Source organism: Aythya marila (assembly GCF_965140915.1).
Source record: "Aythya marila genome assembly, chromosome: Z".
NCBI classification, from domain to species: domain Eukaryota; kingdom Metazoa; phylum Chordata; class Aves; order Anseriformes; family Anatidae; genus Aythya; species Aythya marila.
Genome location: NC_139080.1, coordinates 13123662 through 13143254, shown reverse-complemented (window position 1 = coordinate 13143254; position 19593 = coordinate 13123662). Strand labels below are relative to the sequence as shown.

At 37.2% G+C, this 19593-nt stretch overlaps 2 protein-coding genes across 2 annotated transcripts in view; both read left to right on the top strand.

Annotated features, from left to right (window-relative positions):
- NUP155 (nucleoporin 155) overlaps positions 1–12645 on the top strand; it is a 30606-nt gene extending 17961 nt beyond the window's left edge. Inside the window, exons 23-35 of the mRNA XM_082783004.1 lie at positions 2226–2417; positions 2809–2947; positions 3631–3766; positions 4200–4353; positions 4638–4742; positions 4878–5032; positions 5521–5650; positions 5893–6006; positions 6499–6619; positions 7393–7503; positions 8751–8887; positions 9711–9811; positions 11140–12645. Of these exons, the coding sequence (XP_082639130.1) occupies positions 2226–2417; positions 2809–2947; positions 3631–3766; positions 4200–4353; positions 4638–4742; positions 4878–5032; positions 5521–5650; positions 5893–6006; positions 6499–6619; positions 7393–7503; positions 8751–8887; positions 9711–9811; positions 11140–11278 (1734 nt within the window). The 3' untranslated portion in view covers positions 11279–12645. The remainder of the gene's footprint in view (positions 1–2225; positions 2418–2808; positions 2948–3630; positions 3767–4199; positions 4354–4637; positions 4743–4877; positions 5033–5520; positions 5651–5892; positions 6007–6498; positions 6620–7392; positions 7504–8750; positions 8888–9710; positions 9812–11139) is intronic.
- Positions 12646–14796: 2151 nt separating this feature from the next.
- Positions 14797–19593, top strand: part of CPLANE1 (ciliogenesis and planar polarity effector complex subunit 1) — a 58409-nt gene continuing 53612 nt past the window's right edge. Inside the window, exons 1-6 of the mRNA XM_082782811.1 lie at positions 14797–15368; positions 16859–16994; positions 17186–17305; positions 18162–18388; positions 18717–18823; positions 19358–19514. Coding sequence (XP_082638937.1) covers positions 15288–15368; positions 16859–16994; positions 17186–17305; positions 18162–18388; positions 18717–18823; positions 19358–19514 — 828 coding nt within the window. The 5' untranslated portion in view covers positions 14797–15287. The remainder of the gene's footprint in view (positions 15369–16858; positions 16995–17185; positions 17306–18161; positions 18389–18716; positions 18824–19357; positions 19515–19593) is intronic.

The following is a 19593-nucleotide window of genomic DNA, read 5'->3' as shown; positions in this document are numbered from 1 at the left end:
ATTTAATAAGCCTGAATGTCTTTGTTATATTAATACTCCCAAAGGGGTATTACTTATTGTGGGGCAGATTATGAATTTTAAACTGCATATAGATTTTTATTCAGGTTGCAAGTGTTTATTTTTAAAAGACTTCCAGTAGTATTGATCTTATAACTGGATGTGTCACTAACAGTAGATTTAACTTTACTTTTATTAAGCGTGTTTTAAAAATTGGTATGCTGAAACTTTGACCACATTTTGTAAGATGTGTACTGAAAGGAGTAGACTAACGTTGCCCAGCCTAGAGGAAATTGTTTACTTCACTGTTATTAGAGTGTTTTTTTTTATGGTGGAAAGCAATAGTGCTGTAGAGACTTCAGACCCTGCACTTACAAGTGCAGACATCTAGAATGTGTCACAGAACAGCTGATTTTGAAGGGATCACTTGGAGATCATCTGGTCTGCCTCCTGCTGCTCAAAGGAGAGTCAACTCCTGTTTCTAGACATGGGCACGTGGCCCATGTCTAGTCAGGTCTTGACTAGACATCTCCAAGGACAGAAACTCCACAACCTTTCTTGACAACCTGTTCTAGTGTTCAGACACCCTAACAGTAAAATAACAATAACAAGAATAATATATCAAGGAGTTATTTCCTGTGTTTTAACTTCTGTCCATTTTATGTTGTCTTGTTACTGGGTACCACTGAGAAAAATCTGTTTCTGTCTTATTTACACCCTTCTACCAATTATTTACAAGTATTAGGAAGATTCCCCCTCCTCCCATCCCAAGCCTTCTTTTCTCCAGGCTAAACAAGTTCTTTCAGTCTTTCCTTGTTTGTAAGGAAGGAAACTTACAGAACTATGGGTACTACTACTCTGTACCCTCTGCTAGTCTTGGATTTGCATCTGTTAATTATATGAAAATTTGGCGTTCTGTTCTAGCACTTCACAGAAGAATTTATTATTTTAAAAGTTGTATTCTTTATCACTGAAAAGAACAATTTTTAAATGTTATAAATGCCCAAATGTTGAAGCTTTTCACATTGTCATCTTGGGAGTTAACATGATTTCTCACAAGCAGCTTTTCTCTCGAGATGGACAAGGAAAGGAGTTAACTAATTGTTTAACAAGTAAAACCTTCTTCTCTCCCTACAATAGTTTTAGAGTTTTTGTAATAGTATTTTATTTTAATCCAGTGGTCATCAATAGACTCTACTGTCAGCTAGCTCTATATGAGCAAATGTTCCTAATAATTTTAGAAAGATGAACAACTTTCCATGTAACTTAATATAAAAAAGCAGAAAGATGTTTTTTATAAAGCTTTATAAACTTCTAAAAAACATTATAAACTTTTTTAAAACTTCCTTCTCATTCTACATCTGTTGTTTTCATCTATGACCGAACTCAGATGGTTCCTGTTATTAAAAACCATGATGTATTCATTTTATAGCATTCTGACAGTGCCCTGTGAAGTACAGGAAAAACTGCTTATTCCTTTCTCACAGAGAACTGAAACAGAAGTGACACACAGTGTAGGTAACAGGAAGATGTATAGAGTTTTCACTGTCCTTTGGCATTTGAGAATCTAGTCCTTGTCACTGATAGTGCTTTCCTCTCTAATACTTTCCATTTTGCTAAATAAGATGTATATATGTGCTGCCTATACTTCAGTCCTTGGAGGTTTGCATGTGTTTATTTTCTGGAAGCAGTTAACTTTGCTGTAACGTTTTGTGTCCAAAACATTGTGCCCAAAGAAGGGCAACAAAACTGGTGAAGGCAAAGCTTGACAACAAGTTTTATGAGGAGTGGCTGAGTGAGCTGGGGTTTTTTAGCTTAGAGAAAAGAAGGCTCAGGAGAGGCCTTACTGTACTTTATAATTACCTGAAAGCGGTTGTAGTGAGGTGGGACTCAAGCATTTCTCCCAAACACCAAGTGAAAACATGAGGGGAAATGGCCACAAGTGGTGCCAGGGGAGATTTAGGTTGGATACTAATTATTATTTCTTTACTGAAAGAGTTGTGGGGCATTGGGATACGCTGCTTAGGTAGTGGTTGAGTCACCATCCCTGGAGGTCATCAGGAAACACGTAGATGTAGAACTTAGTAGCTTGATTTAGTGGTGGACTACTAGGCTAGAGGTTGGACTAGATGATCTTAGAGGTCTTTCCCAACCTGAATGATTCAATAATTCTATGATTTTTACTTTCAGTAAAAACTTTGAGCTAATAAAATTCTGTCTGTCTTCAGGAACTTCAAGAACATCTAAAGATTACTGCTTTCAAAGACTTGGTAATTAGAGACAGAGAGTTGACTGGAGCACTCATCGCTTCTCTTATAAACTGTTATATCAGAGATAATGCTGCTGTGGATGGCATCAGTGCCCATCTGCAAGATATCTGTCCTCTTCTGTATAGCACTGATGATGCTGTCTGTTCCAAGGTAAGTTCACTTCCAGATTTTATAGCACCAAAACACAGCATTAGAGTGTATTAGAGTGCAAATGCACCATGGGATCAAGTGCATCTTCAGCATGTTGGCTGACAACACCAAGCTGTGTGATCACTGTGTGGTCAACATGCTGAAGGGAAAGTATGCCATCTGGAGGGACCTTGATAGTCTTGAGAAATAGGTCCCTGCAAACCTTATGAAGTTCAACACATTTAAGTACAAGGCCCTGAATATGGGTTGAGGCATTATGGCTATTATCAGCTGACAAGAGGAGGTTTTTTTTGAGATGATGATTCTATTGTTTCAGCTGTGAAGCTTGACATAATAACCCGCTAACTCACTTGATTTGAATAATTTTCATTTTCCCATCATTTATCTGTAGGCAAATGAATTGCTTCAGCGATCTCGACAGGCTCAAAACAAACTGGAAAAAGAGAAGATGCTAAGAGAGTCACTGAAAGAGTACCAAAAGATTAGCAATCAAGTAGACCTTGCTAATGTTTGTGCGCAATACAGGCAAGGTAAGAGAAATCACTGATCTATTTCTGGTAAGCAGTTTCTGTTATATCATTTTGTGGCATCCTTCTGTTTTGTTTTGTTTTCTGACTTCTAACTGATCTTACAGTGATGTTTTGCCATAAACAGTTTCATAATAACTCTCACAATAAACATGTATCAACTTGTACTTGTTTAAAGCCTTTCTAGATTTCACCAGAAAACAAAAATAAACACTTCTGTATAAAAGTATTCCTATCCACTTCCTCTATTCCACTTTCAATTTGTTCAATGCAGGTAGTAAAAATGTTTCTAGCAAAGTTGTTGGACTGAATGTAAACATAGGGTAAATGATAGTATTTTGCAGGGTGAGTCTTTATACAAAACGAGCTCTTTGAAAGATGGTTCTTAGTCATACCTTGTGTAGCAGAAGCTAGTACATAATTTAAATGTAGATATAACTGTCGTAACAGTCAAGATTTCAGCCTTTGTTATACAAATATGTAATTTCAAACTTAGATATAATCCCAAAGGAATAGGTATTAAACTTTATAAGATACATACCAGAGGCAATAGGGTTTATTTTTTCTTGCTTGATAAAATGAGTAGTATTTGTTGTCACTTAAAATTTGTCATAAATTTGATACAACAATGAACAATGTTATTTGTGGGTTTTGTTTGTTTGTTTTTAATTTTTATTTATTTATAGTGCGTTTCTATGAGGGAGTAGTAGAACTGTCTCTTACTGCTGCTGAGAAGAAAGACCCCCAAGGTCTTGGCCTTCATTTCTATAAAAATGGAGAACCAGAAGAGGATGTTGTTGGACTCCAAGCTTTTCAAGAGAGGCAAGTTTTCATTATATGTTGTTAGCTTTATGTGGGGTACTTGATTTCAAGTGCCTGGAAAAGTAGCCTTTTGGGGAAGATGTGGAGGGTAATGACAAACAAGCATTTTAAAATAACAGACACAATGTAGAGGGTTTTGCCCAATGTACTTTCCTAGAATATAATTAATATGGCACCAACTTAATATGGAACAGAGGGTGAACTGAAATACACAGAAAATACTGTGATCTGGACAATACAGAATTATTTGTTGGAAAGATAACTGAATGAACTAGATTGCTTAAACTAGCTGATAATGCTACCTGACCTTTTTTAATTTTAGCTTTTAGTTTTAGTAATTATGGCTACTAAGGTATAAAATAAAAAAGAAGTAGAACTTCATAGATAGTTACAATGAAAATTATTAGGCTTTTTTGTTTTGCTCTATTTACAGACTTAACAGCTACAAGTGTATCACTGACACCCTTCAGGAGTTAGTGAATCAAAGTAAAGCTGCTCCCCAGTCTCCCAGCGTACCCAAAAAGCCAGGTCCTCCAGTGCTGTCGTCTGACCCCAACATGCTAAGCAATGAAGAAGCAGGACACCATGTAAGAAATCTGACTACACTCGGTGATTACACTCAGAAAAGTGTGATTAGAAGTGGTGTAGAATTTAAAAAATAAATAAATAAATAAATAAGGACATTTGGAAAAGATTAGCAAAACAGATAAAAGTTAAGCTTTGTCATGAATTGGCTTCTTTGTGGTATGTTAATAAAAACGATGACATACCACAGGAAACTAAATAACTAAAGATTGTCATGTATATATTCAGTACTTTATGTATTGTAACCTCTTCTGTATTAATGGTTTTGGTCTTTCTTTCCCCTTAGTTTGAACAAATGCTAAAGCTAGCTCAACGTTCAACGGATGAACTGTTTAGTATTGCACTTTACAACTGGTTGATACAAGTTGATTTGGCTGACAAACTATTACAGGTGAGCTCATCTGTATTGAAGGACATAATTTTTTGGAGGGTTCCACTGGACTAGAAGAGTTAATTGTAATAATGCTGATGTTTTAAAAGAGAGGAGAGAGCAGGCCTATAATTGTTGTCTTTTTGACCTTTGTAGGTGACTGCCCCCTTTTTGGAACCCTACCTTGTGCGGATGACCAAAATTGACCAAAACAAAGTCCGTTATATGGATTTACTATGGAGATACTTTGAAAAGAACAGAAATTTCAGTAATGCAGCCCGAGTCTTGGCTAAATTGGCTGACCTACATAGGTATGGATTATATGTGACTTTAAAAAAAAAATCTTAATGCACAGATATTTTAAGAAAAGGCCAATGCCCAAGGCATTTGCTGAAGGAAAAAAAAAGAAAAGTGAATGAATGGAATATGTTAGTTTTCAATACGAGGCATTCTTGAAAAAAAAATGAAATGTGTATTTTATGTATTATGCATTAGCTTGCAACATAATTCCTGTTGTAAGTACAGTTTATGAAGTGGTCATTTCTGATACAGAACTTTATAATGTGTTTGCGTAACTGTAGAGCAGCTGATTGAGAAGTGTACTGTAATGTGCATGCACAAAGAAGGGGTTACATAGTTTGGCTATAATGTTTCACATGACTTAATAAAATTCAGGAGAAGATACTAGCTAATTTCCAGGGTCTAGTTAGAGTATGACGAACTCTTACATATATATAATTATACTTGATATGTAATTATACTTGATACCCATTTTACACGTTAAATATTTGTTTTGCAGCACAGAAATTTCTCTACAGCAGCGTCTTGAATACATTGCACGTGCTATTTTGAGTGCCAAAAGTTCCACTACCATATCTTCTATAGCTGCAGATGGTGAATTCCTACATGAACTTGAAGAAAAAATGGAAGTAAGAAAAAGTACTTATTTAAGCTACATTGTGTCTGTATTACTGCACTTGGTTCACACATTGCACATGGCATTTTTATTACAAAATCTGTAGAAACAGTTTTCACTATTTTAAGTTATGCAGTTGATGCTCTGGGATGTAAGGCAGTAATGCATCTACATTTAAATAAGGTAATGCTAATACTGGGTGTATTCCTAAGATTTGATTAAATTAATCCAAGCTTGAAATTGTTTTTACCCAAGGTTGCAAGGATTCAGCTTCAAATACAAGAAACATTACAACGGCAATATTCCCATCATTCTTCAGTGCAAGATGCAGTCTCCCAGCTTGATGCTGAGCTGATGGATATAACCAAGGTGGTTAGAAATTTCTCTGTATTAAATGTCAATTTATTACATTTGGGGATTAAGGGGGCATGCACTACAAAGAATGATCTGATGTTGACTATAAAAACTGATAGACTGTTTAGCATTCCTGGTCTCAGAGTGTTTATGTTAGCCTAGACTGTCTTCTTCTGTGCTTTGATATTCGTTCAGTCTTCAGTACTTTGATTTCTTCCTTGTGTTGATCTTCTTTCTTAAGTTTCTTAGATTTCTTGATTTATTGGAGCGTCATGTTAGAAAATTATCAGCATTAATTATAGCCTCATACAAAAAAATGGGGATTATATTTAAGAAGTTAAACTAAATATATTAAATAAAAATCATTTTCATGTAGTATTTGACAACAGCTACTTGCAGTGCACCATTTATAGTCTGATATTTACTGTGTAAAGTAAAGAAAAATTGATTTTAAAAATCTATTCTTCATTCTATTTGAAATGCCAAACCTGGTCATTTTTCTTTCAGCTATATGGAGAATTTGCTGACCCTTTCAAGCTCTCAGAGTGTAAGCTTGCAATTATACACTGTGCAGGTCATTCTGATCCTATCTTGGTGCAAACTCTCTGGCAAGAAATCATTGAGAAAGGTAGGTTTAAATGGACTAAGATTGGTTCAAACTAGAAGTGTAGGGAAACTGTATAATTAAAGCTTTTATGTGTTGCTACTGGTAATGGTGTTCAGGTGTGGTGCATCTTTTCTGGAATATTCTGTAACATATTTGATAGATTTAATTGATGAGCAATTCGTTAAAGTTTATAGCTTTGGTTTGTTTGCCTAAAGGAGAAAGTCTATCCTGACAATGACTAAAGAGTCTTAAAGGAGTTCAGGGCTTTTATATCACTGACAGCAGCGGAAGCTTAAGGATTTTTGCCCATTTCTAGAGAAGCAGAGTACTGGGCACATCTAAACAAGTCTAGCTACTCAGTTGTGATAATTTGTCTCAACCTTTATCATGAGCGTGCAGTTCACTCTCCTGTTTTTTTAATTCTGTTTTGTGCTCAAGGTTGCCAGTGTGCAAACAACACTGGCAGTGATTTGAGAAAAAAAAATAAATTGTAGGTTTGGGTTTTGTTTAGTTTTTGGTGATGGTATTTTACTGTGTTTTTTTTTGTAGATTTTTTTTAGTAGACTTACTTGCATGCAACTTCAAGGAAGCAAAAATCTGCAAATATACATGTATGTGCATGCTTACTAGAAAGGGTTGTATTTTCACTTTGATCTGTTGACTTAGTGCTGACATACATAGCATATGATTTTTAAGGTGTTAGTAGTAAATTTAAGTATCTCAGTGTAGTTGTGTGTAAATTTGGAACTTTTTTTCTGAAGTTGCTTTTTAAATGATTTTTTTTTCTCTTTCAGAGTTGAGCGATAGTGTGTCTCTGAGCCCTGCTGACAGAATGCAAGCGCTTAGTCTAAAGATGGTATTGCTTGGAAAAATATATGCTGGCACACCTCGTTACTTTCCTTTAGGCAAGTAGTTTAGCTTGCATAGTCAATAAATACACGCATTATTTGACTGCATCTCGCATTTCTTTCCAGCATCTTTAAAAAGGTTCTAACCTACGAAATGTCTGTCTCTTTAAAAAAACTTATAAAAGGAAAAAAAAAATGATAATTTTATCTCCTCCAATGCATGTGATACTACATAATTGCTGTAGTTTCTTGTGAAATTTTTCATTATAACTGGACCAACGTATTACTTCAGCCACCAGTAGTAATGGAGTTGATCTTGTGGTATACCTGGGTGGTGCTTTTCCTTTTTGTCCAAGAAATTAGTAACAAAAGCATTGTTCGTGTAACTTGCTCACTGACTTTGACAAGGGACTTAGGAGAGGAAAGCAGAAGCAGAAATAAAATTAATAATTGCCTCAGATCTTGTAAATGTGTTATAATTGTGTGTTTACAAAATCATTATGGCTTTTACAGATGCAGTTCCTAGAATTTATCTAGGGATTTAGCCAGAATATACAGATCCACCTTGAATTGAAAGTAAATGAAGCCTAAAAGGCAGCAACAGTTGCTTTTGGGTAGCTGTGCAAATCACAAAGTAGTTAAGTTTGTATTGAAGTACAAAGTAAAAATACAGTTTTACGCATGTAGTAAGATTATAGGAAACACATTTATCCGTTGTCTATTAAAGCATCTACTGCTGCCTACAGGGGCACATTCAAAAACAGAATTCAGTAGTTCTCTGTATCCTTTTGGACTTTCTGCTTTGGAGATGCTCAAACATTCTGACAACATGGTATTATGTAAAAATCTGGAAACTATTTTCTAAAAGAACATTGGTCCTGCAATAATACTAAAATATTGTTATTGACACATGATGAAGATGCTGTAGTGTTGCAGGTAGAGCTGGTTAGTCTAGCAAATGAAACGATACTGTGTTTTGTGCTGAAACAAAAGTTGGTGTACTTTTCTTAACAGAGTTCCATAGTGGAACTGTAATAAGGTGTCTGCATAATCCCTGTCATGCATTGCTGATAGCTTAATACCTTCTTTGGAGATAGTTACATTTAGCATATCCTTTCCCTTGTGCAGCCTGGGAGAAACTGTTGCATCTGCTTCACAAGTGAAAAGTGCCAACAAAGGTGTAGAAGACAGAAAATCAAATTTAGAGCTAATAATTAGAGCTAATAAATCACTTTCAAATGACCTTCTTTGCTAGACTGCTACATAAGTTGGAATCTAAACATCGCATTTTGTTTTTCCTCCAGATTTTTTAGTGCAGTTTCTAGAGCAACAGGTCTGTGCTTTGAACTGGGATGTAGGTTTTGTAACATATACCATGCAAGAAATTGGAGTGCCATTGCCAAGGCTGCTTGAAGTATATGACCAGTTGTTTAAAGCACGGGTAAGGAAAATAGCCACACACAGAACAAAAAGAAAAAAAAAGGGGGGGGGAGGAGGGAGGGAGAGAATTGTTTTCAACTACTATCAGAATTTTTGGCAGGAAAGGTAAATAATTGTAAAGTTGGGATATATCTAAGTATCAACTTCATAGCTTTTTTTACTCAAAGACTTTTAGTGCTTTTTTTTTTTTTCTGTTGATTTTATTCACTTGAATTCTAAAGTGTGAGGAAAATTGTTTAGATCTTGTTAACCTTTTTACCTCACCTAAAGCTGATTTTGTATTAAGTAGGATTAGTATTGTTATATTGCAGAAGGAACATCACATTTTGAATATGTTGATTTTATTGCTTTCCTATTGATTCAAATTTGCTATATTAATGTCATCAATATAATCAATTCGACAGGCATAAATAATAGTTAATCTTTGGTTATGCAATTGGCATAAATAATATTTGTAGCTCTGGCATTGTAGAACAGGTTTTCTGAATTAAAACAACATCAACTTGGTTCATTTAATCCAGATCCCTCACAGTGTAAGGAATGCAGAACTTCCTAAAATCTGTTACTTTACAGACTTAAGTAAAGGAAAACTGAGTTAATCTCATGTATCCTTTACTACTAAAACCTCATAATAGTACTCAAAATATGGATCTAATATATATAAGATAGAATGCCTGCTTCTTTTACATTATTGTTGCAACTACCAAAGCTGGCAATTTGTACACATCTGTTGATTCCTCTCCCCCCCCCCCCCCCCCCCCCCCGCCTGTTTTTTTTAATTTTTCATTAATATGTATCTTAATATTTTGGAATTTATTTTTTAGGACCCATATTGGAATAGGATGAAAAAGCCTTTACACCTTTTGGAGTGTATTCACGTATTATTGTCAGGATATGTACAAGATCCAAGCAGAGTACTTATGAGGTAAGTGGGGCAGCTACATCCTAAGGAAGTAAAATGTACAAAATATCCTAAAGCAGTGCACTTGAGCTGTTCTCAATGTTTTTTTTTTTTTGAGGGGGTTGGGAAGGGGTAAAGAAACAAATAGCATTTGTTTCCGGGTAGTAATTACTGAGGTTCCTGATTTTAAACTAACCAGTAAAAACTAAGGTTTCTCCCTATGAACTGCCTATGAACTTTTTCATTTTTTTTCACTGAAAATTTGGGAGAAAAATACGGGATTATTTTGTGATTTTTTCAGGAATATATTTTAAGAAGTAGTATAGACAAATTTGAGGGAATCTGGAAAAAGTGGGGAAAAGCGAGAATCAAGTCTTTTTTTTGTGAATGAGACAGTGAAATGTTTCATGAAGAAAGGCTAGAAGCAGAAAGGTTTCTGAATTGTAGAAAAGAAAAGATAAATACATGTATAAATCTTCACAAATTGTTCTTAAGAGTTCGGTGATTAATCACTCTCTAAGACCAAAACTCAGCTTAATCCAGAACAAGAAATAAATTAATTTGATATTAGTAAAAAAAACGTTAGCTAAAAGAATTGTTATATACTTGAAAAACTTGTCTGTATATTATGGAATCTCTAGTGTTGGCAATTTTCATGAATAGACTATATAAACTTCAGTCAGATCTACACTGTCTCAGAAACAAGCAGCAGAACTAGGCAATGTCTTCATGTCTCTTCCAACATAATTACAGCAATTTATGGTTAGAAAATATACATGCAAATATCCTCTCTTCAAATACATGGTTTACTTCTGTCTTCCTTTTTTGGTTTTATGGTAAGCCAATTTAAGTATTCTAGCTTATTAGAACCGTAAGTGAATATTGTCTAATTTTAGTATCTAAATTAACGTTAATTTCTGTGGATACTAGGCATTAAAATCAAAATAAATTAATATTAACTTAGGGATTAAAAATAGTGATTTGGTATTAAAGTTACCGTATAAATTAATAATGCGTACATCTGTCTGTATTTATATCTAAGTATTTGAATATTTGTCAAGTAAATAATTCACTTTGTTATTAACTGTATCATGTTTTATCATATGTAATATCAGGTAAATTATAATGATTCATTTATTTTCCCATTACACCTCACTCACAAGCATTAGATTTAAAAATATTTTTTTTCTAATAAATAGTTAAATACTTAAAAGTAGCCGACATATCTTGCAGATACACTATTGCATTAAAACCCAAGGCTTGCTCACTTTCTATTTCAGATAAATGCTAATATATAGAAACATATAAAGGTACTTGTTGTTATTCAATGTTTTATTCTGTTTTCTTTAAAGGCGACGATTCACAAATGTTTGCTTGGATGCTGTTAGTTGCTACCTGGTTGAACTTCAGTCTATGAGCCCGACGCTAACAGTGCAGACTACCATTGGGAATTTTAAATCACTACAGGCTAAATTAGAGCGGCTTCACTGATTGACTAAAGTAATAAAAAAAAAATTAGCTCAGATAAAATGAACTATAAAATAAAAGTTCAGATGTCTGCACTGAATCTCTGGAAGAAAAAACAGAAAGAAATGTTGAGAAAGTTGCATCTCCTGCTGCAATTATCGATTGTGTGGTCTGTATTCCTGCTCATCTAAAGGTATCTACAAATTGTAGGATGTAAATGTGACAGATTGAGTTTCTTTTACTACTACCACTGTTTTTAATGATAGAATGCTCTTTTTGATACTGTTCAAATAAAGAACATTTTATGGTCTTTCCCTTCATAATTAAAAATATTTGGTAAATATTTTCCTTTTTCTTTACTTAACATAAAGGAATGGAGAAAAATAAGTGTTAGAATCTACTTTATTATCTGTTTCACAAGTATCAAAACAAGACATGACAACTGTGGAAGGCAAGATGATGATAAAAGCACATGTTGGAAGAGTCATACTGTAAATATGGTCATATCAGGGAGTAGTGATGCAACCATAACTCCAGCTGTGTCATATTGACAGGTTTCAGTAACAATGAGAATTGTTTCATAACTGTCACTTTCACTATGACCTATAAATAGTATGTTTGGAATGAAACTGCAGCAATTAGCAACCTAATTTATACTGAAAGAACAGTATTAAAAGCCCCTCAAATTATTTTCCCTATTCCATTTTAATAAATTGGTTGTATCTGTTACAGTCAAATAAAGAAGTCAAGAAGTGACTTCTGTCTACTTTCTATACTTGCATACAAGCCCTAAGTTGTGTATATTACTTAAAATGAGCAGTAGTTGTGCCTTATCCTGCCTACATGCTTCCCAATGTTTAAAATCTCATTCTACAACTACACGTATGTTTTGTCTCTCTTTTACTGCCATGCACTGTATATAGATGTCCAGTGCCATAAACTGTGTATGCCATACACAAGAAAGTAGTGGTTTACACTGGAATCTAGTCTTCCTCAAATAAATTTTTTCATGCAAGTAAGTCATCAGGGAGTCTGGAGAGATTTTTCTTTGGGAAAAGAATCAAATACATGTATATTTGTACATGCATACACAGCAGGTTACCATAATTTTTCCAGGAAAATTACTAGTTGATACATGTAAGTGTTTCAAAAAAAAAAAAAAAAAGTATGGATTAGGGCATTTATTCACATGCAAGTTAACTACTTATGACCTTTACTACCAGACCTGATTATTATGCCCTAAAGTTTTGTTTAAAGTGCAGTTGTTAAATTTCTTTCCCTGTCAACTGCCAGCTATGTTCTGGTGGTTTTCTGTCAGAGATTACATGCAGGAAAATACTATGTAAATTAGAGTAATTCTGTTTTTTACCTCTTGTTAGATCAAAATAAAGCTGAAATCTTAATATTGGCTTTTCTGTCAGCGTTGAAATTCACTAGTGAAGTATTCAAAGAGAGGAACTACATTCTGTCCTGGGAAAAAAGGCATCTTTCCATATGAAACAGATGATATAGATGTTAGAAAATATTTTTTGCAGGTAGCTATGTTTCACACCAAGCAAATCTTATATCCTTACCTTGATCTAGTAATTGTAGTTCTGCTCATATCCCATAAAATTGACGTTCAACAACCTCATGAAGTTCAACAAAGGCAAGTGCAGGGTCCCACACCAAGGGAAGAATAACTCCAAGCACCAGTGCAGGCTGGGATCTGACGAAAAGCTGCTGGAAAGCAGCTCTGAGAAGCAGTGCAGCTTCTGCTGAACAAGTTAACCATGAGCCAGCCATGTGTCCTTATGGCCAAGAAGGCCAATGGTATCCTAGGCTGCATTCAGAAGCATTGCCAGCAGGCTGGGGGAGTAATTTTCCCCTCTACTCAGCCCTGTTGAGGCCACATCTAAAGTATTGTGTCCAATTCTGGGCTCCCCAGTACAAGAGGGACATGGACCTTCCGACGTCCAGTGAAGGGCTACTAAGATGAGTAGGGGACTGGACCATCCCTCATATGAGGAGAGGTTGAGGCTCTTTAGCTTGGAGAAAAAACTGAGGGGAGTTTTCATAAATGCATGTACATGTAAATACACAAAGGTAGAGTGTGTTCTAGTCAGATTCCAGGGGCTAAAGCTGGTTCAGCCCAGCAAGGATCAGACCAGAGCTCTATACGTATATAACAAGAAAGCTTTATTATGAGCTATTTACATACATACCAACCCCAGGGTGATGACAAGGGTGCTGACAAGCGTGGTGCTGTCCCCAGTGATACTTAGCCAGGTCGTGATCAGCATCCCATCAGTGTGGTAGGTGTCAAAGTCTTGCGGTTGTCCCCACAGAGGCAATATTGACCTCGGTTGATGTTCCTGCCCCACCGATGCAGAGCAACTTGCTCTGTTACAAGTTTTGCCCCTGCACGCTCCTGAACCTGGGGCAGCACACAATTAATGGTCCCAGGTTCAGGGGAGCAGTCAGCAACCCTTGATAGGCTGCTGAGATCCCACACAGCCACATGGCCTGCATGGATTGTCTCATGCCAGGTAACTTGTGGCCTGGTGCTGTATCACTGAGCAAGCAATATGCATCATTGCGAGGTCAGAGATTGACCTTGCTCGTCTTACAGCAGTGCCTGTTTCACACTGGACCAACCTTAACAGTTCTTAAACCTAATGCAGGGTGTCAAGGGGACGGGGCCAGACTCTGCTAGTGCCCAGTGAGAGGATGAGGGACAACAGGCACAAACTGAAGCACAGGAGGTTCCAGCTGAATACGAGAGGGCATTTCTTCACTGTGAGGGTGACAGAGCACTGGGACTGGTTGACCAGAGAGGTTGTGGAGTCTCCTTCTCTGGAGATACACAAAACATGCCTGGATGCCATCCTGCACAATGCGCTCCAGGTGATCCTGCTTGGCAGAGGGTTGGACTGGATCATCTCCAGAGTCCCTTCCAACCTCACCTCTTCTGTGATTCTTGATGGAGTTGGGGCGGTTAAGGGATGGTGAAAAGGGACTTGCTCTGAAGTGTTTTGAGGCACACGAGCCAGGCTGGGCAGGTGGACGATTTAAGGGAATCCAATACATTTCCCCAAGGTGACAAAACACGAAGTACAGGGGTTCTAATTCTTTATGTTGTATTTCACCTAGATTCCCATACTTGATCGGGACCACTGGCTTGGCAAAGTGCCACCTCACTGCCGCCCCGAGCCGTCGCCACGTGTGCAACGCGACTCCGGTCTCCCCCCAACCGGGGCTGAGGCGCCACGGCCAGCTTTCTGTAGCCGCCGGACATTTCTCCGCCACGGAGCCCCAGCCAACGAAGGAGAGGAGCAGTCAGCCGCCATGTCGGCAGCCGGGGCGGTGCTGCCCGCTGGGCGGGCGCGGGCTCGGGCTCGGCCCCGCGCCTGCGCCCTGCGCTGTCCCGGCACCGCCTCGGCCGTTGGCGGCGGGTGAGGGCGGCCGGCCCGGGGCTGGGGGCGGCTGAGGGGATGGGGTGGAGGGGGGGGGGACGCGGCTCTGGGGCTGCCTGGGGACAGCCTCATTGCGCCGCCCCGGCTTCGCCGACGGTCCCCTGGGTGATGGGGTGTGCAGTGTGCTGGCCCCCCGGGTGTGAGGAGGCTCCGTGGTGGTTCTGGTTTCTTGCACAGAAAGGAAAACTTCATGGTTTTCCTCGCTGTCGGTCTTCTTGCTAGGGCTTTCAGCGAGGTGTTTTGTCGTGCGGCTTCTTTCTCTCGCTTCCTTCTGGAGTATGTAACCTGTGGGTAGCCAGTGAGCCATGTGAGTGAAAATACGAGTGAGTAGCCAGTGAACTATAGCGTGTGTGAGCGCAAACAGCAGTTACTGTGGAGATGCAGGTAGGATCGCCTCTGCTTGTGGTTAGCTGGCAGCTGCTGCAGTTAGAAATCAGTGTCCTCGATCCTGATCCTCTGCCCACCCACAAATAATGAAAACTTTTTTTCCTTTTCTTTCAAATTCTTCTTAGGTATGTGAAAAGGCCATCATAACATATACATATTTTTAATTATGGTTACCTACTGGTTTTACGAGAATGGAGATTAAGTTAGATGTTCTCATCTCTACGTCCATCAAACAAAGAAAACCATGGACTCGCATCTCCTGGATTGGACAGGTAAGTACAAAGTACAGTTATTAAATAAAATTCTACAAAGAATAGATATATTTTGATTATATAACACTTTGTATCTCTGTCTACAGGGAGGAGGGTAAAAGGGAGTTGATTTGAAAGTATCATGATTAACAGTTCCCGGAAAAAAAGTCATTCATTTGAATCTTCTTGGCTTGAGGCTGGAGCAATTCAAGACTGCTCAGATAAACAATAAAAAGTCAATGTTTCAAAACACATTCCCTGTATTGAGTTTTTTGTTCTGATGGTTTTAGTTTTTCATAATTTTTTCCAGTACATCGTTGAAAATTGTAAACAATCCCCTGCTGCGTTTGTTGAAAGATGTGCTTTCGTAAGCCTTTTTGATAGAAGGAGACTAGTTTGTTGTTTGTTTGGTTTTTTCTTCTCTTATATGTTCTTCTCTTACATGTTTTGAGTTGAATTATGTAACTGTTTAAGGGCCATTCCTTCTACTGAAATATTGGCAAAAATCTGACTGAATTAGACATTACAACATGAGGTAACAGGTATCTACTGGGATATGTTGGCATGTGGTACAGTTGAGATACTTTGAGGAAATTATTAGTAATGACCACAAGTCTAATTTAATAAACTTGTGAACTAAATGCATCATTAGCATAGGGTGATGCTAGATATGATATTGTACTGTAAAGCAATCATACAAGCACAAATGCAGGCTGGGTGGAGAAGGAATTGCAAGCAGCGCTGAGGAGGACTTGGAGAGGATAGTTGAGGAGCTCAACGTGAGCTGTTAGTATGTTGTTTCTGCCCTGAAATCCAGCCATGTCCTGAGCTACATCAGAAGCAGCATGGCCAATCACAAGGGAGGTGATTGTCCGCCTCTGCTCTGCTCTCATGAGACCCCACTGGGAGTCCTGTATTCAGCTCTGGGGCCCCCAGCACAAGAAGGATGTGGGGCTGTTAGAGCAGGTCCACAGGAGAGCTGTGAGGATGGTCAGAGGGCTGGAGCACCTCTCCTGTGCAGTCAGGCTGAGCGAGCTGGGGTTGTTTAGCCTGGAGAAGAGAAGGCTTCTGGGAGACCTTACAGTGGCCTTCCAGAACATAAAGGGGACCTGCAGGAAAGCTGAGGAGGTACTCTGTGTCAGGGAGTGGAGTGACAGGACAAGAGGGAATGGCTTTAAAGTAAAAGAAGATAGATTTAGATTAGACACTAGGCAGAAATTGTTTCCTGTGAGTGTGGTGAGGCACTGGCACAGGCTGCCCAAAGAAGCTGTGATTGCCCCATCCCTGGAAGTGCTCAAGGCCAGGCTGTATGGGGCTTTGGGTACCCTGATGTGGTGGGAGGTGTCCCTTCCCACCAGAAGGGACATATTTTGTAACGTATTTTCTTTCTTTCCCATCACTGTTTTTCTCTAAGAGTTTTTAATGTCTGTCTGAATTACTTGGCAGGCTTACCTAGAAAATGTAATGTTTTAAAAATCACTAAAAAAAAATATTTTTTTTTCTTTTGTCAGGAAAAAGAGGCTGTTTTTCTTCTAGATGATAAACATATAAATGAAATTAACTTGCCATCAGGGAAGACAAAGAAAAAAATCCCTCGGCTGCAGTCACTGTTAAAAAATGTAGTTGTCTTAACAACATCAGGAAATGGTAAGTATAGTATGTTATGAATTATAAACTCATGCTATTTTATTTATAGTTGTAACAGTTTGGAAAGATAAAATACCTAAAGTATTTCTCAGTTCACTTTCAGCTTTAAAACTGTGGTTAAAAAGGAAGGGAAGTAATTTTAAGTACTTCACATTAAATGCTTCCAAACATCTCTCCCCTAATGAACACAGGTGCTTGGTTGGCAGGAATACTTACAACAGGAGAGCTATTTCTTTGGAATAAAGATCAGGACTGCTTGAAAATCATTCCAGCAATCGAAGAGTCTAGGAAGGTTGTTGTAGCAGCACAAGGTAAATGTTTCCAGTTTGTCTTTTAAAAATGATGTAGAGCCAAAATGTTTTTCCTTTTTTTTATTGGGTGTTATTGCACAAATAAAAAGCTATATTCTTATTTTGGTTTGCATTTGTATAATTTGTTTGCTAGCTAAGCTTTGAAAAATGTCTATTTTATTACGTAAATGAAACTTTTTTCATTTAGAAATCTGAAAACTGTAATCCATTTTAAAACACAATGTATATTTTATAATGATTAGTTATCAACTGTAGAAGATCATTCCTTATGTTATAAATATTTTAGAGGAGACGTACATTTGAGTTAAACACTGTATGCATCATTTTAAGTTTATTTTCTAGGTAGGGTTTTATGACATGCTAACTGGAGAAAATACTGCGAAGTCATATAATTTATAAATAAATCTAGTACTATTTAAGTTGTATATCATCGTGTCATTTATTGGATATTTTAACTGATACCATGTTACAAAGTGAAGTATTGTACAAGTAATCCATCATTTTAGGAAACATATGTAGTGCGTTTAGGAGTTGAAGGTAGTAGATAAGTAGAGTACTTGTGCATCATATTTCTCATGAAAAGATGGATTTCAGGAAAGACCATCTCAGGAAACACCTCTAATGGATGAGTCCTATGGGAAAGATGATTCATAAAATCCATACAAATGGTCATGCCATTACATTACTGTTGCCAAAGGTCTACTATTAGTGATGAATCTGGAAATGAAAGACGTTTAAGGTGGCAGCTTGGATTTGTTGTGAAAGAGATTAAACTAATTTTCATGTTCATTTATTTTTTTAATCTATATTCAGCAGAACAGCAAAAATTTTTCTGAGAAGTTGTTGTTTCTTCCAGAGTGTTTGATGAGATTGTACTTGTATGTGTCTGGAGATGGCAGAAAGGCGCTGTTAACTACTCCTACAGCATGTGTCTTTCTGTGGGAGAGCACAGAACATGAAAACAAGCCCTCTTATAGAAGTTCTTCTGGGCATTGGACACAAATTTTGCCTGATGAATCAGTGATGTTACCTTCTACTGAAGAAAAAGAAATTGGAGTGCATGCTGCTTTCATACAAAATGAGGTAAAAAATGGGACCTAAAGTAATCATGTAATCTCCTAAATAGATTTGAGCCACAGAAGGTACAGTAAGCAATGTCTGCCTCTTTCTTGTTTGTAGGTTTAATTATTCAGTTTGTAGCAGATTTAATGGCAATGTAAGAACAGCCATACTGAATCAGATCAAAGTTCATCTAGCCCCATATATTCTTGCATGCTTTAAATTCCTCAAATTTCTAAATGACAACATTATGTTATAATTTAAATAACTACTGAGCTAAATATATACGTAATCACGTACAGTCAGGATTTTCAGTTTGGTTTGTCTTTTTGTTTTTTTTGTTTATCCACAGGTACTGGGAGATTGCTGTTTGTGCTCATTTGTGTTTTACTCTGAAGAGTGTTTGGTACTCACATTTTTGATTCTGCGGTGGCATGAATATAGCTTTAAATATGTTAGGTATGTTCAAAGTTATGTGAAGTTGCATTAGCTCGAGAGGAAGTTTTTACTATAAAATACAGGGTTTTAAAGCTGCACATGAGCATGTATTTACATTGATGTAAAATTAGTTTATGTAATCTCTCATGTTTTCTGTCATGTTTTGAATCTTCTTACTCTTCTATTTAGAACAGTTGATTTCCGTTTTCAAACTCTGAATAATCCTGTGTTGGATGACATTATACTGTCTGAGGAGGTTGTTTCTGGCTAGAATGCAAGTGTCTTAATTCTGTGGCATGCATCTCTCTATTTATTTTCATGTTCTGTACATGTAGTCGAAACTTTTGTCCCATAAAAATCATTCTCATCATTTGGACACAAAAATTTTAAATTCATATACTAATTTGTAAGGTTTCTGAAGAAAACTAGTGGGCGTTTTTATTGTACATGTTTCATGTGTCTTTGTCTTGTGTGGTTTCTTCTATGATACATAAGTCATTCCATTCAGCATTAACTGAATTATCTCTTGTTTTTGTGGTCTTTTTTGGTATTCAGTTCTTTGCCATACCAGATCCACTGGGTACAGCAGACTTGTTCTCTTGTTAATTTGATTCCTCAGTGTGTACCTGTGAAGTCAAGAGGAGCTTTGCTATCTGCATTTGCAAGAGATGGACTGTTACTTGCAGTAGCTGTTAACCAAAATGATCCAAAGGTATGAATGAAAGACAGTGTGTCACTGAAGCTAGTAGTTCAGTTTGCATGAGGTCTGGTAACAAGAATTTAATAAAACA